This window comes from Bidens hawaiensis, unplaced genomic scaffold (assembly GCF_021521415.1).
Source record: "Bidens hawaiensis isolate Kalapana, Puna unplaced genomic scaffold, B.hawaiensis_p1.1 tig00045993_1, whole genome shotgun sequence".
NCBI classification, from domain to species: Eukaryota; Viridiplantae; Streptophyta; class Magnoliopsida; order Asterales; family Asteraceae; genus Bidens; species Bidens hawaiensis.
Genome location: NW_027498185.1, coordinates 21,673 through 47,026, shown reverse-complemented (window position 1 = coordinate 47,026; position 25,354 = coordinate 21,673). Strand labels below are relative to the sequence as shown.

At 40.8% G+C, this 25,354-nt stretch overlaps 1 protein-coding gene across 1 annotated transcript; it reads right to left on the bottom strand.

The window, feature by feature from the left end:
* Positions 1-9,487: 9,487 nt before the first annotated feature.
* LOC143596069 (uncharacterized) lies at positions 9,488-10,036 on the bottom strand. Its single transcript, XM_077074935.1, has one exon. The coding sequence runs from the start codon at positions 10,034-10,036 to the stop codon at positions 9,488-9,490; it is 549 nt and encodes a 182-aa protein (XP_076931050.1).
* Positions 10,037-25,354: the final 15,318 nt, after the last annotated feature.

Here is a 25,354-nt window from a genome sequence, read left to right as displayed (position 1 = left end):
TATTATTAAGCATAATTTATATATGCAGTGCTACATATCTCTACAAAACATGAACCACACATGATTCATCTGTTACAACATTATCAAATAACCAGACAAGTTTTTAATGTACCACAATCCATGTACAAAAGTAGCTGTAAAAGATCTCTAATGCTATCAAAAGAACACTTTAGCAGTCATACCTACATAATCTAGTCAAAGTAGTCCAATTTCCTTAAATAACCATCACAAATTTCAAAAATAATAATTATTAACAGTCAATTAAACCCTAGACGATTATGAAACCAATAATTAATAGTAGAAGGCAACACTGCAGGCATATTCCTCATAGTAGATGAATTCCTACAAATTCAAATAAGCAAACCCAACCGATTGAACCCTAAGATGGTAGTGCACCGAAAACGAAATTGTTGGACTTAAGGTGTAGCGTCGTGGGACTGATGGAGAATGCCCAACCCTAGATTTCGTTCAATTGTGAGAAAATTGGTAGAAGATCGTGGGCTGATAGTTGTATAGGTACTGATAATTGGGCGCTCTTTTGAGAGAAACATTGGGCGGGTGTTCAAATTTTTTATTTGGATCTTAAGATGATTATGACGTGCAACTTTAGTTTTTTTAATTTTTGACACAAGTCTAATGATGTACAAAAAAAGTGTCATAAATTTTTAAACATTTAAAAATTATGACTCTTTTTTAACGACACGCGATTTTGCACGTCATAAATCACTGCATGTCATGGTGCGCATGTCATTAAAGGCATTTTTCTACTAGTATATATTGTGTTTTTCACCTTGTTATGGTTCCGCACGTAATATTGTAGAGTAGATATCATCGTGGATGTTCATAAACGTTGATCATATCGATTTCACTGGTTCTTTCAATGCTGGGATAATTTGAATCATGAAAAATGTTCTGGTCTATTATACCATTTAAGAAAGCAACACTAGTTTGTTAAATATGAAAGAACCTGTGAAACCGACAATTAAAACATGTAAAGCCAACACTTGCCCAAGTTTAAAGTTTAAAAATATAGATTGTTAAATATTATAATTAGTTGAAACAAAAAGTCAAATAAAGGGAATAAAAACCATCTATTATACCGATCTCTATTGTATTTTTAAAAGTTAAAGCATATATAAATGTATAAAGTAAAGCTTGAGTAATAAACAAATAAAAATAGAGTATACAATAGTAGTTGAATACTTGAGTTGATGTCAATATTTTAGAGAGAGCGTGTAAAGAGAGATTTTAATTTGTAGTATTGAAGAAACACGGATCTAATCCCCTTGACGGGTCCTAGATCCAATGAGTCCACAGGGTAGGATACGGATAACAACCAATACGATACGATCTCAATTCCCCAAAGTCCAGTGACTGGAACCTGCAAAACAGACACTGTGAGCTCATTACGGGAAGCACAAGAGGGGGGTCTTCCCGTAACCACCCTCCGGCATGAGAATAAGTACAGTTCTGATGTAGAGAAAGTACTTGAATATTGAGAGTAGATACTGGGGAGTGAAAGAATAACTCATGGAGATTGAGAGGGTATTTATAGCCGAAGGATGAGGGAATATGATTGGGCCAACTGTCCCTTTCTTGATGATGCTCCCGTAACCGTCTGGACACGTGTCTTCATATGATAGGTTGAGCTATACGTTGCATGTGCATGGGCATAACAACCTAGACACGTGTTGATCTATGATTGGACGGGTTAATCCCAGGCCATGTGCACGGTTATAAAAACCTGGCCAGGTGTCCTTTATTCATAGGTTAATGAGTCGCGTATTCTCCAAGTAACAATCGTGGTAGTTCTTCTAGAAGGTAATTGGTTAATTACAGCTGTCCTGATGGCATTGCCTCCTGGTCTTTTTGGCAGGTGAATGCGTCACCATGCGGATGACGTCTGAGGGTGCCTATATTCTGCCGCGCATGATACAAGGATGTTCTTACCTTATACAATTATGCGGGTGATCCATATGTCCCACGGATGTACCGTAGGAAGCTTCACACTGAACCTCGGGTGATACTTAAGGGTATTTGGGTCTTTTTGGTACGCTACCTCTATAAGTCCCCCCAGTCTAGTGTTTCTTCCGCGTGAAGTTTTTATGCGGGTGAAATTTTGGACTTACGATAAATTTGAGGATTTTTTAATTTTCGTGGCTGGTGGAAATATCTTCTATTAAAACTATGGATAATCATGAAAAAGGACAAGTTGTCCACTCGCGGCCGCGTGGGCAGGTGATGAGACGTTTATGCCGGCTGTCACTATACCCGATTGTGCACCTTTTTCTCTTTTTCGAATTTCCCGCATGACATGGCGACTGCTGATTGGGTGATGATTTTCTCTTTCTCCTGCTCGTATCCCATCGCATTAATTGCGAAGGGTATAAATAGTGGAGTTTATCATCCTTTCGAAGTTTATTCACCTTCGATATTTCGATCTTCTTTGTTTTCCTTTAATTCTTATAGCCGATTTTTCGATTTTCATCATAATTGCCCGCTGTTTTCCATTCAACACCGAACCGATGGCTAATAGTACAGGGTCTTTGGCATTGACCATTGATACTGCAGAAATTAAATGGGATATCTCTGAATATGAAAAGTTACTACGTATTTACGGTATCCCACCGGAATGGGGTCCAGAGTTTCCCGTTGCTGGATCTGTCGCGAGTATGCCTTCTACCGGTAAGATGGTTGTATACTCAAACTACTTTGTCTACGCAAACCTTCGGTTCCCTATAACCAACTTTCTGATGAAGATTTTAGGTGCTTATGGGATCCATTTATCCCAATTGCATCCTCTTGCTCTTATGCAAATTCGACACTTCCAATTTTTATGTATGGCGAAGGGGATGTTGCCTCGGATTGACAGATTCCAGGTGTTCTATCGGATGGCCAATCGTGGCGGATGGTTTAAGTGCTACCCCATAGAGGGTAAGAGTATTGGAATCGTGCCTGAAGGAGGTTCGATAGACTGGCACCACAGGTTCTTCTGGATCTCAGAGGACGTGGTTCCTAACGCCATGGTCCATCGTCCGGCTGGTGAGGCGCTGCCAGAAGTTGTTACAACTTCTCAAAAGAAGCAGGAATGGTTCCGCGTCCTGGTTTCAGAACCATCTCCCATGCGGCTTCTTCCTTAGGAGGCTCTGGTATGGGCGGGAATGAGCTGCCTATGGCCATATCCCGATTTAGAGCCTGTGTTCATGGACATGATCGAACATAAGTTATGTTTCCCTTTTCTCTCCTTTGCTTTTCTCTATGAATCATTTTAACTGACTTCTTGTATGTTATTCAGGTGAAGGGCCGATGTTGAATGCCCTTTTTTTAAAATAGAGGTTGCATGTGGAAACGCATCCGTGAAGCGAAAGAGACGCCCGTTTTGGACAGGACGCAGAATCACTTTCTCTTTGCTACCAAGGTACCTGTTGAGCCTGCAACCTCGGAAGCAATCTTCCAGACAAGTGCGTATACCTTAAATCCACATCCGCTTAATGCCCTTACTTCTGATGGGATAATCGTCATTCTTTCCTCGAGTGATGATTCTGCAACCCAAGAAGAAGATAGCTCTTATGATGCTTCTGAAATTTCATCTGTCTCGCATCTGTTGGCAAAATTGGAGCGGAAGATGAATTTTAAATCCCTTCAAGCAAGCGATGTGTGCATTAGTTCCGCGTATACTGAGGAAGGTCCGACAACCAAGAAGCAACGGACACACCGTTCGAAGAAGCGAGTCAGTCTTGCTGGGCGCATGAAGGCGATGGCTGGTAAATACTAACACCTTTCTTTGTACTTTACTGTTTTGATCAATACTTATATGTGGTTTTATTATGTAGATTCGTTTAAGGTTGTTGGCGGGAGCGTTGCATCGCATAAACTACCTTCCTCAACACCTGAAGTCGAGAAACTACCATTTCCGCCTCTGGAGAATGAATATAGGTCACCTACTCCTCCTGCTGAAACGAATCAAGAAGATCCAATCCTTCAGCCAGAAGCTGAGGACTCCTTGAATTATCTTATTGGGACTGGGGGAGCTTCCGGTTCCAAAGGAAAGGATCCGATTGTGAATGAGGAGGTATTCGAAGGACAAGAATCTCCTCCTCAACCTCCTCCGCAATTTTCCTTCTCTTCTTCACCCTTTTTCATGGGTGAAGGAGAGGATCGTCAATCTCAGCATGTTCCGCAGAACGTCAGAGGGGCGGCGACACGTGACGCTCCCCATCAATCCTCCTCTATCCCTATTCGACTCCAAGAAATGAGTTCAGATTATTACGGGGAGGCAAACCCAGGGGAGGATTATCACTTGTTTACTCCTCACTGGGACATCGTGAATGGGTCCCGCTTCACTGATCCGGACATTTGTACGTTGTTTATCAACCATTGTGTTCCGCCTGCGGAGCGGATCCATCAGCGTGGACGCTCTCGCCACGACCTTCATATGGATTATTCCTCGTCTTTAGCCAATACTTTGGCATGTGGACAGGAAATATTGCGCGAATGGCGGACGACGGGTGGGAACTGGGAGAGATGACCCGATCCGCCGAGGAAGTTCGAAAAGAAGCTGATGAATGTCGTGTGACAGCCAACACAGCTAAATGGAAGCTATCTGATGCCGAGATCGCTCTCGGAAATGAGAAAGATCGGCACACAATTGCCACACGTTAATGGGAGGAAGCCTGTAAGAGGCAAAATTCTCTTCTTGAAGCTGCTCGTGGTGATGTCCAAGGAATAAAGGAGGACCTGGCTAAGGTGCTTGAAGCCAATATAGCTTTAGAAAGCCAAGTGACTCGCCAAGGTGCCAAAATCCAAGAGCTTGAGGCGGAATTGAAGCTGCATGAGGAGCGAGCTGAGCTTAAAGATAAAAGTGTTGTTGAGTTGCAAGCTGCCTATGACTCGCTTCTGCAAGCGCGTGATGATGCAGAAGCCCGTGCAGCTGAATCTTTGAATGATAAACAAAAAATAGCTTACGGGTTCCGGGATCTTTAGGAGAGGGCGGAATGGGCAGAAAGAGTGCGACATTGGCTGTTAAGCCAGGGTTTTAGTGCGGTATGCTATCCCACTCTTCCGGGGAAGGGACAGAAGATACTCCGCCTACACCTCCTGAAGATGTATCTGCACCAGACCCATATAATAGGTTTTAAACTTGTAGTTTCTTTCCACATCTTGTAAATATCTTTATCATGAATGAAAAGAAAGTTTTTGTCTTCTTGTGAATTATATATTTTTTCGCGTTAGGATAATATCTTGTGAGATATTTTCAAATTATCCAATTTTGAATATTTACAAGTGGTATGATAGCAATGACGTGGCGGAAAGAGAAACGTCGCAAGGTAACTGACAGGACGTGTATGACGTCTTTTGGCAGTCTACTTTTGCTTTTTTGTCTTTCCCGCATGACGTGTCAGTTTTCAATTGGATCCCTTTTTCTCTCTCCACTGACGTCTAATCAATCGCATTAATTGAAATGTGTATAAATAGGCCATATCCCATATCCATTCACTCATATCTCCTTCAAATTCTTCTTTTTCTCTCTTACTCTGAGATCTGAAGTCGCTTGAGATTACTTTTAAATTCTCCGATTAAAAAGCTAATTCGATGGCAGGTGATAAGAAGAGTGCTCCGGCCATTCATCAGGTCATTGTGAACATCAAGGAAAAGGACTACAACGATGTTTAAATGTATACAGCCTGGCACCGGAGTAGGAAACGGAACGCCCGGCAGACAGTGTGATCGCTATCAACCCTCCGGCGAATAAAATGGCCGTCTATGTAGACCAGTTTACAACGTGAAATTTCCGGTTACCCCGGACGAGGTTTATTCAATCGATATTGACATTGTATGGAGTTCATCTATCCCAATCCATCCTTTTGGGATGTTGAGGGTTCGACACTTCGAATTCTGCTGTCAGGCTCGCGATCTGGAGCCGTCCGTCGGTATGTTTGCAGCATTTTGCAAGATGACCTACCTCGGCGGATGGTACAGTTGGGCCACAACTTGAAAGGCGGTTGTTGGCACTGAATGGATCCACAGCCTCCATGAATGGAAGCCAAAATTTTTCTGGATCCTGGAAGATGTCATCCCCTTTGCCATGACTCGTTGCAGACCGGATGACAAGATGCCAGCGGTTTCCGCTACCACAGTGGTGAACTCTCCCTGGTTCGTGACGTTGACCAGCACGCCAACTCCCATGTGCGCGATTCATGAGGGAGCGATGGTGAGCGTCAGGATGAGTTGTTTGTGGCTGTTCCCTAATATGGAGCCATATTACGAGAAACCGAAGAAGAGTAAGTATATTATTACTTAGTCTTTTATATTTCTTCTGAGTTCTGACTTCTATTCCAATTTATATGGGTGAGGGCTCCATTTTCAGTACACTTCTAGACCAAGAAGAAGGTCTTATGGTGCGCCGTCCTATTGATCCAAAGGACGCACCCATACTTAAGCGTACCCGCAATAACTTTTTATCCCCAGCTGTTCTTCGCTCGGAACCCGTAGTTTCTGAGGCGATGTACGCGAAAGGTGAGGAATTTGTTCTGAAAGGTGAGGTATATTACAACCTCGACCAATTACTGATGCCACTTCTAGCGGAGTGATAGTACTCCTTTCTTTTAGTGAAAAGTCATCACTCTGCAAAGGAGGGCTTTCAACTGATGCTCCTAATACCCTACATTTGATTGTAGGTCTGACCCGTAAGTAGGACCAGAAAACAACCACTAGCCAGGTGGTAGATGACGAAGGTGCTGACGTCACCACAGGAAATGAACATCAAGCCACTGAAGATGTCATTAACGAAGGTGATCGTCCAGCCGTTGATGCGGATGACTCCAAGGTGCAATTTACTAAGCCTGCCGGTACCCAGAAACACATGAGGACGAAGCTGGTGGCTCGTCTCCAACAACTTGCCACCACAGATGTTTCTCCGGGTAATCTTTAATATTTCCCATGTTTTGACAATTGGTTTTAGTTTTGTGAGGTACGTCATTGACACAGACGTAATACTTTTGCAGAAGTTCTAGAGAAATCTGCTAAGGATCTTTCCGATCCGCGGGGGTCAACACCACCTGCTACACCGCCAACGTCTCCTCCGAGAGGTGTTTAGGACCCAGTCACTATTGTGGATACCCCTCCTTCTAGAGGTAAGAAAGACGATAACTCTGAGGACCCTAACACTTCTTCACCTTTCCAGTTTTCCTACCGCTTTAAGGAACAAGGAGGGGTTAGTGCTTTTGGCGCGGGCCACAAACGTTTTCGTCCCTGCACGAGGAAGACTCTTCAATGCATCGTCCGCGTTGGTCCTTACGTCAGGATTCAACTTTTTCCGACGCGGATGTCTGCATGGAATACTTGCAGGGAAGTATTCCTCCGGCGGAAAGGGAAATTCAGCGCAAGCGTCCGCGCCAAGAATTATTGAACTCCTACTCCTATAGCCTAGCCAATAATGTCTCCACTACTCAAGAATTATGTCGAGACTGGCTAGGTATAAATGAGGAATGGGAGGAATTAGAGATTAAGGAGTCCGAGGCGAAGAAGGAAGTTGCTGAGGCAATGAAAGAAGCCAAAGATAACCATTTGGCTGCTGAAGCCGTCGAGCAAAAACTGGCGGATGCCAGGACAGCATTGGAGGCTGAGAAGGCTCATCGCTCCGTTGCTAATAATGTCGATGCTGCTCTTCAGCGGCAGTTGGGTGAGTATAAGGCCTCAATTGGCTGAATCTTCAGCCAAGGATGAACGCCTTGCCACCCTTGCTTCTAAAAATCAGGAGCAAGCCTTGGAATGTGTTGGGCACAAGATGGAGCTTGTTCGGTCAAGGCGGATAAAAAATGGCTATTGGCGGAAGGGGTCCCTAAGGTATCTCTCCTCTCTTTGTGAACTCTCGTGATAACACATAACCATATTACGAACAATTGTTCATATTTGTTATTCTAACAGGTTATCGCCCACATTCGAGAAGGCGATGAAATTGGGGATTGTCTTTCCGCTCTTTTAGTTGCTTCTTCTCTGGATGGCCGTCGGACGGGTTTTCAAGAAGGATTTAAATTTGCAGAAGATGGTAAACTTCCTGGAGAATTCGTCCTGCACGGTAAAGATACTGCTACAGCTCTTATTGATAAATAGAAGATTTTTGATAATTTAAAATTCTCTATTGAGGATCACATATCGAAGCTTGCAAACAAAGAAGAAGGCATCGATCAATTAAAGGTCCTTCTCGCAATTAATGAAAAAAGTCAAGACGATGCGAAAGGCGAAAACGCAGAGAATGAAGACGGGGCTTCATAGTTATAGAAGTTTGTAATTGTCATCTTCTTGTAATCCCTGTTGATAAATAATAAGAAGTTTGTCTTGTCTGGTACGCTTTGTCTTATGCTTCATAATATAAGTGTTTATAAGATCTTCTTCGTTGTCAATAAAGGATTACATACTAGTGGAAATACATATTACATGAGGCTAGAATGTGGGAATAACAAAACTTTCATAAATTAGGCATAAGCCGAATGAAACTACAAAAGATGACATTACATGTTTGCTACTAGTCTATTAGGCACGCATGCCAAAAATGAAAAGTAAACATACTTGCTACATGTAGCATTTTTTTAATTATGCCACATTCCAAGTTCTAGGGACCTCAGTCCCGTCCAACTTCTCTAACTTGTAAGCGCCCTTGGATAAAATTTGTTTTACCTTGTAAGGGCCTTCCAAGTTGGGGCCAACTTGCCCGGAGGTTCTTGGCCGGAAGCCTCACTGTTGCGGAAGACAAAGTCTCCCGCATCAAATGTACATTTTTGGACCCGCGAGTTATAATATTTCTGCAGCTAGCGTTTTTAATTGTGCTCGCATATCGATGCCAGTTCCCTCCTTTCTTCAAGGAGGTCAAGATTCATTCGTAGTTCTTTATCATTGTCGTTAATCATCAAAACTCTTGCGGATGGAATCCCGATTTCAGCTGGGATCATGGCCTCAGTTTCGTAGGTTAAATTAAAATGTGTCTCAGAATTACTGGAATTCTTTTAGGTGCGAAAGCCCAGCCTGTTCGTTTAGTTCCTAACCTCGCTTTGATCCCTTCCTTAATTGTTCTATTGTCCTTTCGACCTGACCATTTTCTTGCGGATGGGCTACAGACGTAAAATTTTGAATGACTTGAAGTTCTTTCAGCCATTCTTGTAATCCGCTGTCCCCAAACTGGGTTCCATTGTCACTTACCAGCTCCTGCGGAAGACCAAACCAGAAAATGAAGAATTCCCAAAGGAATATCTTAACTCTCGATGTCGTGATTTATGCAACTGGTTTGGCTTCCACCCATTTGGTGAAGTAATCAATGGCCACTATCAAAAATTTGACTCATCCAGGGGCTTCTGGGAAAGGTCCCATAATGTCGATAGCCCATTTCTGGAATGGCCGGGCGGACGTCACCGGTATCAACTCATTCTTTGATGTAGGGTGTTGGGAGCGTGACGCTGGCAACAATCACATTTCATGATTTCTTGCACAGCGTCTAAGTGCATCCCTGGCCAATAGTACCCGGAAGTATGATCTTTGCTACAACAATCCTTGGACCCGCGTGTAGGCCACAAATGCCCTCGTGAACTTCTCTTATCAGATAGTTCGCATCTTCCGCATCTACACATCGTAACAGTGGGCCCATGAAGGATCTCTGGTACAAAACACCATCATTCATTTGGTAATTCAATGCCTTGTGTTTGATTTTTTGAGCCGCGGCCTTCTCAATTGGCAAAATTCCTGACGACAAATAAGCTATAATCGGTGTCATCCAGGATTCTACGCCAGTCTGAATTACCAGGACTTGATTTTGTGGAATGGACGGGTGATCAAGGACTTCAACACGAATATCCTTAGCAAAGTTCTCAAAATTTGTTGAAGCCAACTTGCTAAGGGCATCCGCTGACTTGTTCTCACTCCTTTTGATGTGAATAACGTTGAAAGAGGAAAATTGACGAATCAAGTCCTTTTCCTGTGACAGGTATGAAGTCATGACATCATTTTTTGCTTCATATGTTCCATTAATCTGTCCAGCAATCAGCATAGAATCTACTTGTGCTTCCAAATGCTTCACCCAAGCTTCTTGGCTATTCGCAAGCCTGCCAGAAAGGCTTCATATTCTGCCTCGTTGTTAGTACTTTTAAAGTCTAACTTTATGGCGTATGTGAATTCATGCCCCTCGGGGTTGACTAGCCTGAGGCCTGCGCCAGATCCCTCGCTGCTTGAAGCTCCGTCCGCGAACAATGACCAAATTTGTCCCTGTTCAGGAGGTGCTTGGGGTTGCTGCTCAATTAAACATTCTTTTTCTTTGTGTTGCGGAACTTCAGTGACGAAGTCCGCTAACACCTGCCCTTTAATTGTTGGTCTGGGTTTTTATTCTATCGCATGTTCACGCAACTCGATGGCCTACTTTGCCAATCGCCAAGACAATTCTGGCTTACTCGGTAAGTTTTTGAGTTTGTATCCAATTAATACGTTGACGGGGTATCCCTAAAAGTACATGCGGAGACGTCGGGCGGCATAGACCAGTGCTAGAACAAGTTTTTCTAACATTGAGTACCAGGTCTCTGGATCTGACAACGTCCTACTAATGTAATAAATCGGCGTTTGGACATTCTTTCTATCCGTCAGTAGCACAGCCCTGATGGCAATATCAGATGCCCACAGGTATAACGTCAAAGGTTCTCCCGCATAAGGTGCTGTCAACGTGGGTAATTCCATCAAGCTTTTTTTGACCTCCAAGAACGCTTGTTCAGCTTCCGCGGTCCATTTAAATTGTGCCTTATTAAGGCAATTTCTCAAAGTCGAGACAAATGGGTAAGATTTGGTTGCATGATTTGAAAAGAATAGATTTATTGCAACTAATCTCCGTTAAGTGTCTGAACCTCTTTGAGGGAAGAAGGAGAAGGCATGCGGGCTACTGCTTTGTAACACCCCGTGACCGCAGCGGAAACGTAAACGGGATGCGACAGACACCTCTGATATCAACCACATTGTTTATAAAGAAAACCGAATGCATTAATATACTTCAAAATTACATTATCTCGTCTTTCATTATCGTCTAGGTGATTCACACTTCATACAATACGATTCATAATTCTATCTGTTATAATGTATCCTAACGTCCAGCACGCAAAACTTACACACATCAAGCACTTAGCACGTAATCAATCACTTTATCTTAGTTGTACCTGAAAAGCATGTGAGAAAAACGGGTCAACTACGAATAGTTGGTGAGTTTCACAATTTTAGTAAACCATGATAAATCCATATCATAACATAATATTATTTGGGGTCACTGTCAACCCATAAATACATTCAATAACCTCTGGGAACTCTGTTACCCCAGAAACATACTTCCAATAACCTTTGGGAACTCTGTTACCCCAGAAACACACTTCCAATAACCTCTGGGAACTCTGTTACCCCAGAAACACATTTAATAACCTCTGGGAACTCTGTTACCCCAGAAACATACTTCCAATAACCTCTGGGAACTCTGTTACCCCAGAAACACATTTAATAACCTCTGGGAACTCTGTTACCCCAGAAACATACTTCCAATAACCTCTGGGAACTCTGTTACCCCAGAAACTGTTGCGGGACCTTACAATATTAACAACTCAAACAATTACCATTTCAATACATTACCGTACGATTCCCGTACATTGAACATTATATAAATTCATTCATTTCCATGCGATCAGCATGTACTTAAACACTTTGATAAAAACATGCTTTCCGCCCCGGGAAAATATTTAAAACAGTTCAGTAAAAGGGGCTCGTGAAAACTCACCTTAGCACATGCAAGCAGGTAACAACAATCATTATCAATTAACACGTCCAATCTGTAATATGATCCCTACGATCGTTATTATACAATCATTGTTTATATAATCTTTAACCTTATCAGTCGGTACATCTGGGGACTCTGTTAACCCAGTACTGTACCTGTTTCGGGGGCAATGTTAACCCAGAAATACTTCTCCGGACTCAGGTTGTGATGTCGTTTAGAGTTCCAAGGTCACAACTACTATTAGTCGTTTTTCTCGTTTTGCGTGCCTAGCACTGTTATCCGTTTTTATGTTTCAAAAATGAGTTTGGTCACACACGACCCGTAAATAGTGGTTGACTGATAATTTAATTAAAGATGTGAAATTATAGCTCGGTTTAGACTTCCCGATTGGCCGCGGGACCCGTTTCCGTCTTTGGCGTACCGGAAACTGTTAAAATAGATTAAAATTACTCAAATCATCCGAATTATTTTCGGATGATTTATTTTTACTTGTTTAGCTCATTTATATGAAAATAGTTCATTTTTAGGGTTTTTGTACACCAGTCAGCTCGCTTAAGCGAACTCCACCGGTTTACGCGTTTTACTTTAAAAGTTTGATAATTAACACAAATAATTATCCGTTTACTCTCGGATCTTAAAATTTTGCACAAATCACTTTTTAACAGTGGGGAATTTTATAAAATTATTTCCAGAATTAATTCTTATATTTAACATTTACTTATCTATTTTTAAACACCATTTAAACACTAAATATGTCGTAAATACCAAACGATCTTAGAAAAATCCCAAATTTCTCCTGGATGTCCCCTGCCATCCACATAGTCCCCTGTAATTTTTCCAAAACCAAAATCTCTTTTTAAATGCCATTTTTACTAAAACCGAGCTAGAAATCCCTAGAACTCGTTTAACCGAAAATCCTACTTAGACTTCTCCAACGGACCTCAAATTTTGTGTGTGACTTATACATGATATGAAAAGCTTATCCAAAATTTTCCAGAATTTTTCATGATATTTAACTATTTTTCACCAGTTTTGGCCAAAACCGAGCATTAAATTCACCAAATATTCATCCTTCATTCAAAAATTACCAAAAATTCACAGAACTCATATTTCCATGTGTTTAACACCTCTGTAAAATTTCGTGACCTAACTCTAAACGACCAACAATCTGTCCAAAAACACATACACCGACAAAAACCGAATATACCTTTCGTTTTCCGCCACTACAAGCTACAAACTCATCTTTCCGCCTTATCTACCACTAAATACAGAGCCTACAAACAACATACCACAATACAAAGCAAGTTACACTCACGATCAAGCCATTTCTTTCATGGTTACGGTTATGATACTAAAACAAAGATTTTAACCGTAAAATTTTGTTTTTGACTCCTTTAACTCCTTTCTTGGACCAAGATCCCTTGTATAACTTGTATACATCATTTGATCATGCAAGAATCGGTTTCCATCTCGGGTTTTCACCCTTTTTCACTTGGAAACTTCCTTTTCTTGCAAGAACACTCAATAAACAAAGATAAACACGTACATAACACGATCATTACCTCGTTATTCTTGCTAGAATTGTCGGTTTTTGGATTATGAACTAGAGAGAAATGAAGGATGTTGAGTTGGGATTGTGTAAAAAAGAAAAAATGAATGTTTTGGTGGTGATGGAGTCCGATCGGACTAGTTGGATGGTGGGGTGGGACCCACTTGTTCAATCTAGTCCACTCATTTGGATTTCCGTGATCTGGATAACGTTTTGGATAATCTGGTTCAGTTCGTTTTTCAGTTAAACGTCTAATTCGGCTTAAAACGGTCGTTTTTCGGCTTTAAAAAAAGAAATTTATCTAAAACCGATTTAAAAACTTTAAAAACTTAAACCATGATGTTTATTAACTTAAAACATCATATCATTAATTATCGTGCATCTTTTTCGGCTTGATCGATCGTCTCTTGCTCGGCTTGGTATTAAAGGTTTCGTTTAACGTACCGACGTACTTTTAAATCGAGATCCTTTTTCTGTGCCTTAATCCACTTATCCCGAAGCTTTAATACTTCGTAACATCACTAAACATTATATATTTCTTCTATAATGTAATCCCCGATTCGTTCGGGTTTCAATAACCGTTCGTCGATTAATCGTAATTTCGATACGACTAGCTGTATATTCGAGTATAATTCGTACTGTGAATCTTATATACTCGTATAAGCACATTATAATTCATATATTCAGTATTGAATAACATGTAAATAGTATATTCCGGCTAGGGTATACCTGAATTTGCCGGAATCGTTACATGCTTGGACTTTATCAGGGTTTGCCTTGAAACCCGCACCTGTAACTATTACTCCAAGGAATTTTCCTTCTCCCATCCCAAAAGAACATTTAGCTGGATTCAGCTTCATGTTAATGCTTCTTAAGGTTTCAAATGTTTCTTTGATGTCTCTCAACATTTGATCTTCTTCAATGCTTTTTATCACCAAGTCATCCATGTAGACTTCCAGGTTTCGACTTATCTGATTCTTGAAAGCTTGATCCATTAGCCACTGATATGTGGCTCCCGCATTCTTCAATCCAAAGGGCATCATTCTATAGCAAAAAGTCCCCTAGTCAGTGCGAAACGCTGTCTTATCCTCATCACCCGGCAGCCATGCGGATTTGGTGATAGCCTTTATAGGCATCAAGGAAGCATTTAAACTTGAACGGGGCCATGGCATCTACTTTGAGATCAATTTCTAGCAATGGGTAACAGTCTTTCGGACATGCCTTGTTCAAATATTTGAAGTCTATACTCATCCGCCATGTTCCATTACTCTTTGGAACGATGACCGGATTAGCTACCCATGTTTGATACTTGATTTCACGGATGATACTAGCACGAAGAAGATCTTGCACTTGTTCATTCATAGCCTTTGTTTGTTCCGGACCCATCTTCCACTTTTCTGTACAATTGGGGTAACTAGTGGATTTACCCTTAACTTGTGTTCTGCAATACTCCACGAGACACCAGCCATGTCCACGGGTTGCCAAGCGAAGATGTCTATACTCTTGGTTAGCAACTGTTTTAAGAAAGTTCTTACTATCTCTGAGATAGCAGGTCCAATTACAACTGTCTGATCGGGGAATTTTTTGTTCAACACCCATTTTTCCGGCTCGGTCCTCTGAGTTTGCTTTGGGACTTTACTGTGCTTCGAACTTTCCGTTGTGAAGCAATGTCGATTGACATGAATGATTTCTACGCCGGTGCGGTTTGGAACTCCTACCGCACCGTGAGCTATGGACGGGTGAGATTGAAGTCACCGATTGCTTCCCGCCCCAAAATGATGTCATGCTTCAATGTTGCTGGTAAAACCAAAAACTCAACATCCTCCATTCTTGAATGTATCTCGTCACTGAGAGTGACCGGGAAAAATATCACCCCACGCGGGTGCATCACTTCCCCTCCAAATCCTGAGACATGAGCATGGATTGGTTTTAACCTCTCCTTGTCCTCTTCGTCTAGCTGTTCAAAGCACTGCTCGTACATAATGTCAGATGTACTACCAGTGTCAAAGAAAACATACTGCGATCGGTAATGACCAAAGAGGGCAGTAATTATCAAAGGATTTTTATTGCACGATCCACCCTTAACTCGGGGAAAAATCACAGGTTCGTTTTTCCATTCCTCGTCTAGGAACTCTCTCCTTTTTCCTCCAACCCTATGCCACCTTGAATCATGTGGACGTTCAAATCTTTAACCTGTTTTTTGAACGGGCCCTAGTTGTCTCGCGCGAGAGGTTTACCAGTCCCTGGTTTTGTGCCTTTGACCAAATGTTTGAGTTTGCCAGACTTCGCAACTGCTTCAATCTTATTTTTCAAGGCCACACACTCATTCGTGTTGTGTCCGATGTCATTGTGAAATGAGCAGTGCTTCTTGGTATCAAGGAACGATCTCCTTGTTAATGGTTGGGGTTTCCTGAAATTTTCATTCTCAGTGGTGAGAATTTGTGAAGGAGTTTTTGATAGCGGATTCCAACTGTTGGAAGACTGGGCTGAAGAATTCTGCTTGTTCTTGTTGCCAATCAGGGACCTGGCATCGAATTGTTTCGATGGTTCCGCAGTCGGCTGAAGCCTCGACCAAGTTGTTCCCTTGGCCTGCTTATTCGGCCTCTGAGTTTGAAATTCGACCTTCGGCAATTGCTTTTGGTTACTAGAACTCAAAGTTTTCTCAGTTCTTGCGTACAATTTAGCCGCCGTCATGATCTCATCCCAAGTTTTGGGCATTCCATCTCTTCCCGTCAAAGTGCGAATCAAATCATCACATTTCACATTTTTGCGGAACGCTGCTCTCAGCATATCTTCGCTGACCCCACTGATGTTAAGGCTTTCATTGTTAAAATGGGTAATGAAGTCTTCAATGGACTCATTGTTTCTCCTTACCACATCCAATATTTCTGAAAGGTCACGAGTATCTTTCTTTTGCTGACTAAAATGTTGGGAAAACTTAGCCACAAAGTCATCCCAGTTTCTAATATGTCCATCAGATAATTTCTCAAACCATTCTCGCGCAGCCCAGTGAATGTTAGTGCGAACATGTGACACCAGTAGGGAAGAGTCAACCACTGACTCCTCCTACTGCCACGAAATTCAATAAGTGATAACTGGGATCTATCATCCCTTCGTACTTCCCAACAGATGTTGGAATTTTTTGCGTTTGCTGGAAACGGAGCTGTCGCAATGCGTGAAATGAACTTTGACTTCTCAGCAAAGGCTGCTGGGCGATAAGGTTTGGAAAAGTCCTGCTCGACATCACTATGATACTCCGCATGGCGAACAACTGGTCGCGGTTAGCTCGCTCCTCCTCGTAGGTGGAGTCTTCTATCACCACTGTAATAACTAATGTCCCCTGGGTGATACGTCGAGTCATGACTTTCGTATTCCTCTACATAAGCATGTACATGCAAAACCCTGCGAGGACGTTCCCGCAATTCCCAAACCTCCACCGGATCTCTATTCGTCTGAACACTTTGACGGATCTGGCTCCTCCTCGTTGTTGGAGGAGGAGATAGAGACCTCATGGGAGATTCATCATACGTCAGAGTACGGGCATAGAGTCTCTCTTCATGCACTCTACGCTCGTACTCAGCTGCAACACTTTCTTGTTGAATATGGAGCCACTCATCCGGAGATAAGAGTCCCCTAGATCTGGAATTATGACGGTGAGTTCTCACTGGTTCAGAATCACCAGAATCCTTTTCCGGACCCAATTCTGAACGAGTCTGGCGAGTTTCTCTCATAATTCGTCCTAAATCTCCCAGATTAGAACCTTCTGGTGCCGTGACACGTCCTAAATCAGTAGGAGTAGGACCAGCTGGTGCTGCAACACGCTCTAAGGTAAAACCTTCAGGTGTTACATTAGCAGTTCGTGAAACGGGAGCCGTGACACATGCAAAAACACTTGAAGCGAAACCTTCAGGTGCTTCCGTATCAGTGATACATGAAATAGGTGCAGGAGTTCCTGCCGGCCCTTCAGGAAACTGACTCATATCGTACGAACCAAAAACCAAAGTATTGTCGTTCTTCTAACAAAAGCACGGATGGCGCCAATGAAGAAACACAGATCTAATCCCCTTGACGGGTCCTAGATCCAATTAGTCCACGGGGTAGGATACGTATAACAACCAATACGATACGAGCTCAATTCCCCAAAGTCCAGTGACTGGAACCTGCAAAACAGACACTGTGAGCTCGTTACGGGAAGGACAAGAGGGGGGTCTTCCCGTAACCACCCTCCGGCGTGAGAATAAGTACAGTTCTGATGTAGAGAAAGTACTTGAATATTGAGAGTAGATAGTGGGGAGTGAATGAATACCTCATGGAGATTGAGAGGGTATTAATAGCCGAAGGATGAGGGAATATGATTGGGCCAGCTATCCCTTTCTAGAAGATGCTCCCGTAACTGTCTAGACATGTGACTTCATATGATAGGTTGAGCTATACGTTGCATGTGCATGGGCATAACAACCTGGACACGTGTTGATCTATGATTGGACGGGTTAATCCCTGGCCATGTGCACGGTTATAACAACCTGGCCAGGTGTCCTTTATTCATAGGTTAATGAGTCGCGTATTCTCCAAGTAACAATCGTGGTAGTTCTTCTAGAAGGTAATTGGTTAATTACAGCTGTCCTGATGGCATTGCCTCCTGGTCCTTTTTGGCGGGTGAATGCGTCACCATACGGATGACGTCTAAGGGTGCCTAGATGCTTCCGCGCATGATACAAGGATGTTCTTATCTTATACAATTATGCGGGTGATCCAAATGTCCCACGGGTGTACCGTAGGAAGCTTCCCACCGACCCGCGGGTAATACTTAAGGGTATTTGGGTATTTTTGGTATCCTACCTCTATAAGTGTAGTAGTTACTGTAACTAATAATTTGAGCTGGTAGTAGGTATTTGCCAATACCCAAACACTCAACACAAACAGATTCTACCATCTTGGTCAAACAACTGTATAGTATTGTTTTTCCAGCCAAAGACATTTCCTTTGATGTAGTGTTTTATGGTGAAGCTGAGTAGGGTTAGGGTGGTTGTTTTGTTGTTTTGGTTTGGCATTGTACTTCTGCTAAACTAGCAACTTGCTGGTTTGGTTTTTGTCTAATAAATTCTTAACTGTTTTGTTGTGGCGGCTCCTCTACGTTCGGTGGAGGGGTTGGTCTTTTGTTTATAGTTTTTTGTGTTGAAATACGTATGCCCGAGACACATGCTTATATTAATGTGGCTAACTGTGTTTGATCCAAGTCGGGTCATACCCAATAACAAGCTAGACAACACCAAATGTATTCTTTTAATGATTTGATCATTTAAACGAATACCGAACACTAAGTATTTAGAAAATTGGTTTTCTAAACAAACACACTTGAGGATTTAAATAAATTATCTAGATAATTTGTTTATATAAATTAATTATTTAATTGGTTAAATAATTATATAAATGTATGTACATTTTATAAAAATGAGTTTTATAAAATGAATGGAGATGTTTTAATGGTTAAAACAAAACAAAAAAAAATAATAATAATAATAATAATAACCGTCCACCCCATGTGGGTGGAGGTTTTTGGTCCAATCAAAAGCCTTGTCTTCTTAAGTTGACCACTTGATAAACCTCCATTCACAACACATGCATTTGTGTCTTGTTTTTGAATCCTTTTAAGTGTATTCAAGCTTCAAAAATCTCTCTCTTCCTCTCTAATAAACTCACGGCAGCAGCAGCAGAAAAAAGAGAGCTTGGTGAGCTTGTTTTGTGTTCATAAATCCTAGCAAAACAACTTGGTGTTGTCACAAATAGCTTGGGGTATCATACTCTTGAGGTCTTCTTCTTTGGAGGCTTGTCATTCATCCACCATCCCCTTCAACAACCCACTTGTTCTTCTAAAGGTAGAAGAAGGTACAATTTACATTTTGTGAGCATCTTGTTCTTGTAATTTTGATCCTTGGCTTTGGGTTTTAGTTTTAACATAATGGTATGTTCATAACAAGTTTTAAAATCTAAGCTTCCGTTGCGTTTTCTAGTTAAATATGGTTAACTTGAACTTTGATAATCTTGTATAAAACCCAACAATGGCATCAAGAGCCGGTTACAAGGACTTATGCTTCTTTTGTATTCATAAATTTCGGGTTTTTTCATGGGTGAAAAAGGGGTCCGAAAATTTGGTGGATTTTACCCCTCATGGTTTTGTAAGATCTTGACATGCATGGAAAGATCTTAGGAAACCATTTAACATTTGGATGTTGAAATATCAAAATTGTAAATTTTGGGGGGGGGGGGTGGCCGTAGCCTCTTGGGGGGGGGCACCTTTTGTCTTTGTGATATTTTGGGCATTGGTTGCTTAGGTTGCATGCTTAGAACATTTGGTATGTTTGGATGTGTCATAACCGAAACCTAGACCTTGGATGTGTTGATTGTTGTTTGTGTATGTTGATTATGTTTATTATTCAATATGGTTGTAATAATTCATAATCTTAGGCTTGTGTAATTTATTTATTCATAAATTGGTATGTAATAAATAGATTAGTTGCATTTTCCTTTTTTTTAGAAAAATATGTATTAGGATACATTTTGTAAAAATTGAAGATGCAAGAATTGGTGGATTTGGGCCTTGGACCGAAATTTTGGGCTTGTTGGGCCTCACCGGCCCATCATGGGATTCAAGCCCATTAGGCCCATAAATTTCACTCTTGGGCCCAAGAAGACTTTTGGAAGTTTGGAGCCCATTAACAAGCCCAACAAGAACACAACAACTTGGAAAGGATACTTGAAGCATTTGGATGCAAGATCAAGTGGGAGTCAACATTCCATCCTTGTGTCATGTTTTGTCCCTTAGGTGTGACTTATGACCTATACTTGTTTCGGCTAACAAGTATGGTCAAATTTAGCGGTTTTCGGTTATGACTATATTTTGCATGTGTATGCTTGGTTGTTTGTTTTACTTAATGTAATGTGTGGTTGATAGATATTAGGATATCCAAACCGTCACATAGGAACGACAACAAGCATAAAACGGGTTCTAATATATATTTGGTAATATCGCGTCAATTAGTTTAATTAAATGGGTTTATTAAAACTAAGCGATCACTCACCTATAATAAAATTGGTTTTATTATAACTAGAACCTTGAAAATTGGTTTTCAAAATCGCCATATTTCTAAATGCATGTTAGGATATGGCATAATGTTTTTCAACTAGAATATTTGAAAAATTTAAAATCCCTTTTTTCATAATTACCAAAGAAACAAGTCTAACACCATCCTTTTGTATGACACTTAACGTATTAGGGAACTTTTAATGGGATAAAGGTCACCTAACCATTTTGAGCAAACTAATATACTTAGGGTAATATTAACATATTTGTGGGATAAAGGTCACCTAACCACTTGTATGTTAATCTTACATGTTTATACAAGTAGGACGACTTGAATTGGAAACCATGTGATAAAGGTCACCTAAGCATGGGATCCAATGGTGTTGATGGGATAAACATGCCAACACGAAATAAGGATTTCGAATGGTCCCATACCTCTAGAAGTTGCAAAGGGTTGCAATTGTCAAGATTGACTACCTTGTTAAATCAAATAACGGGATAAAGGTCACCTAACCGAAATTTGATTTATCATTGGATTCTAGAATTTAATTATTATTTTAAAATTTGGAATAAAAGGGTATTAATAATTAAATTGTTTATAATACTAAAATAAAACTTTGTTAAATTTTGTAGATGGCCGCTAACAATGCAAACACCTCTACCCATAACACCCGTAACCTATCCTTAAGAACCATCCTTGAAAAGGATCGTCTAAACCATAATAACTTTATGGATTGGTATCGCAACTTGAGAATAGTTCTCAAACAAGAAGAGATATCATATGTCTTAGACGATCCCATTCCCGACGAGCCTAACGTGGAAGATGAGGAGGCGTATAACAATTGGGTCAAGTACACCAAAGATTCGGTGCAAGCCTCTTGCCTCATGTTAGGGACTATGATTCCCGAAATCCAAAAGGATTTCGAGCATCATGGGGCATACGACATGATAACTCAATTGAAGGAAATGTTCCTTCAACAAGCTAGAGCGGAACGTTTCGAAACGGTTCGAGCGTTTCATGCATGTCGTATGGAGGAAACCCAAAGCGTCTCATCTTATGTCCTAAAGATGAAAAGCTACATCGAAAAGCTTCGTAGGTTGAATTGTCCCGTGTCTAATGAGTTGGCTACGGATTTGATCCTCAACTCTTTGACCAAAAGGTTTGAAACCTTTGTCATGAATTATAACATGAATGGGTGGGACAAAAGCATTGGTGAGCTTCACGCAATGCTAAGAACGGCCGAAGCGGGAATGGGTAAAAGGGTTTTACCCGTTCTAACAATCAATGAAGGAAAAAGGGGACATAACTCCAACCCCAAAGCAAGTGTTGCTAAGGGCAAGGGCCACGTCCAAGGAAAGGGAAAGAGGAAAGCCATCACGCCCATCAAACCGAAGGAAAAGAAGCAAAAGGTTGCGGCGCAAGATCCATGCTTTGAGTGTGGAGAGATAGGTCATTGGAAAAGGAATTGTCCGACCTATCTCAATGCGTTAAAAGATAAGAGGGATGCGGGGCATACCTCAGGTATTATCTTTACTATACATATTGAACTAAATGTTATTTCTTCAAATACATGGGTACTTGATACCGGATGTGGAACTCACATTTGCAATTTGTTGCAGGGGTTCAAAAGAAGTAAACAACTCAACAAAGGGGACATTAGTCTCTTTATGGGCAATGGAGCAAGAGTTGAAGTCCAAGCCCAAGGAGACTACTTGTTAAAGCTTCCAAGTGGTTTGGAAGTAATTTTGAAGAATGTTTTGTATGCTCCTAAGTTAAGGAGAAACATTATTTCCGTGTCTCTTTTAAAACAATGTGGCTTTGATCTTAAGTTTATTGATTATGATATTCATGTTTTGATGAATGGCATATTTTATTTTAAAGCTATACCCATAAATGGTATATATGAAATAGATCAAATTGGTGCGTCACATAGTAGTTCAATGTACAATGTCAACACCAAGAAACTCAAGAAGGACTTGGGTGATTCCTATCTTTGGCATTGTCGCCTTGGACATATAAACAAGAATCGCATGCAAACTCTTCGCAAGAGTGGTATTCTAGAAACAAATGAGTATGACTCATTTGATGTATGTGAATCTTGTTTACAAGGCAAAATGACAAAGCAACCCTTTAATAAAACTTTTGAAAGGTCAAAAGAATTATTGGGTATCATACATTCGGATGTATGTGGTCCTTTTAGACCAATGACTAGGAATGGTGAAAGATACTTCATTACCTTTATTGACGATTATAGTCGATATGGTTATGTGTACTTAATGAAACACAAAGATGAAGCTTTTGAAATGTTCAAAGACTTCAAAACTGAAGTAGAAAGACAACTCAAGACCACAATCAAAGTACTTCGTAGTGATAGAGGAGGTGAATACCTAAGTGGTGTTTTTCAAGATCATCTTAAGAGTTGTGGAATTATTTCACAACTTACTCCACCTGGAACACCACAACATAATGGTGTGTCTGAAAGGAGAAATCGTACCCTATTAGATATGGTTCGATCGATGATGGCTAGAAGCACTTTACCTCTATCATTTTGGGGCTATGCTTTACTTTCCGCTGTTCGCATATTGAATATGGCTCCAACCAAGAAAGTGGAGAAGACACCTTTTGAAATATGGCATGGAAAGGCTCCATCGCTATCATTCTTAAGAGTTTGGGGTTGTGAAGCTTATGTAAAGCAATACACCCCAAACAAATTAGAAGTCCGATCCACTAAATGTATCTTTATAGGTTATCCTAAAGATGATATAGGATATTACTTTTACGACCCTAGTGAGCAAAATGTTATTATTGCTCGAAAGGGTAAGTTCTTGGAAACTAAGTTCCTTGAGGAAGGAACTAATAGTAGAACAGTGAAATTTGATGAGGATCAAGAATCACAAGATGATACACAATTGGTTGATACTAGCACTCAACAAGAGGTTGTTGAAAGTGATCAAGTGGTTGATCAAAACACACAAAACGTTCGCAGATCTGGTAGAGTTAGCAATCCACCTGAAAGATATGGATTTTTTGTAGAAGGTTGCTACGTGGTAGATTCGGATGAACCAACCACATACCGTGATGCAATGTCCAAGAATGATTGTGACAAATGGCTTGAAGCCATGAACGTTGAGATGCAATCCATGTATGACAACCAAGTTTGGGAATTGGTTGAACCACCACTCAATTCCAAAGCTGTTGGAAGTAAGTGGGTTTTCAAAAGAAAAACTGATATGCATGGAAACTTGGATACTTATAAAGCAAGACTTGTAGCTAAGGGTTTCACTCAAACTCAAGGGGTTGATTATGATGAAACTTTTTCGCCTGTGGCAATGCTAAAGTCTATTAGGATATTATTTGCCATAGCTGCACATTATGATTATGAAATTTGGCAAATGGATGTCAAGACCGCTTTCCTAAATGGATATCTTGAGGAAGATGTCTATATGGTTCAGCCTGAAGGTTTTGTCGATCCGAAACATCCTAATAAAGTATGCAAGTTAAAGAAATCAATCTATGGATTGAAACAAGCATCTAGAACTTGGAATCATCGTTTTGATGAAGAAATCAAAATTTTTGGATTCATCAAGAATGCTGATGAGGCTTGTGTGTATAAGAAAGCTAGTGGGAGTATAATTACCTTCTTAGTATTGTATGTCGATGACATTCTACTATTTGGAAATGACATTCCAACCATGGAAAGCGTTAAGGCTTGGCTTGGAAGTAGATTTTCCATCAAGGATCTTGGTGAAGCTGCCTATATTTTGGGAATAAAGATCTATAGGGATAGGTCAAGGCGCTTGATAGGTTTGAACCAAAGTACATACATTGATAAGATCTTGAAAAGGTTCAAGATGGAAAACTCCAAGAAAGGTTTTGTACCTATTCAAAGAGGGACCATATTGAGTTTAGCTCAATGTCCAAGCTCAAAGGATGAGCAAGAGATGATGAAACAAATCCCATATGCTTCTGCTATAGGATCCATTATGTATGCGATGATATGTACTAGACCGGATGTGTCATGCGCTTTGAGCATGACAAGCAGATACCAACAGAATCCAGGAAACAGTCATTGGATGGCTGTTAAGAACATATTGAAATACCTTAGGAGAACTAAGGATATGTTTCTGATATATGGATCTGGTGAAGAGGAACTCGCTATAAAAGGTTACACGGATGCGAGCTTCCAAACTGATCGAGATGATTCTCGATCACAATCTGGGTATGTGTTCACTCTTAATGGAGGAGCTGTCTCTTGGAAGAGCTCAAAACAGGAAGTGGTAGCATTGTCCACTACAGAATCAGAATACATCGCCGCTTCATTGGCAGCTCAGGAAGCTGCATGGTTGAAGAAATTTATTTCTGATCTAGGGGTGGTCCCTACCATTCAAGACCCCCTAGAAATCTTTTGTGACAACGAGGGTGCGATTGCTCAAATCAAGGAACCTCGTTCGCACCAAAAGACAAGGCACATAGAGCGGAGATTCAACTACATAAGGGATGAAGTTGAAAAAGGAAAGATATGTATTCGCAAAGTTGGAACTGATCAAAATCTTGCGGATCCATTCACGAAGCTCCTAGAAAGACCGAAACATGAGCGTCATGCGAGTGGCTTAGGACTTCGATATTCTAGTAATTGGATTTGATCTATTTTGTATTTACGTTTAAAAGACTTTTGTAATTTAACTCTTTTATATGATTATGGAATCTTGAGTTAAATTCTAATTTTGCATGTTTAATCCATGAATAAGTTATCTTATTCTAAAAGTCCGTAGTCGATCACATTTGCGGGAACAAATATGAAGCAAGACTATTATGAACTAGGATTGGTGGATATTCATAAGGAATGAATATGGAGCATAGGTTTGCTGCCAAGGTTCATAGATATTTGTGGGATACGAATATTGGACTGACCCGCTCTAAATATTACTACATGGA

What these genes read in the sequence shown, in the direction of transcription:
- LOC143596069 (XM_077074935.1), bottom strand. Translation starts at nt 10,036, where the DNA reads ATGCTGATTGCTGGACAGATTAATGGAACATATGAAGCAAAAAATGAT.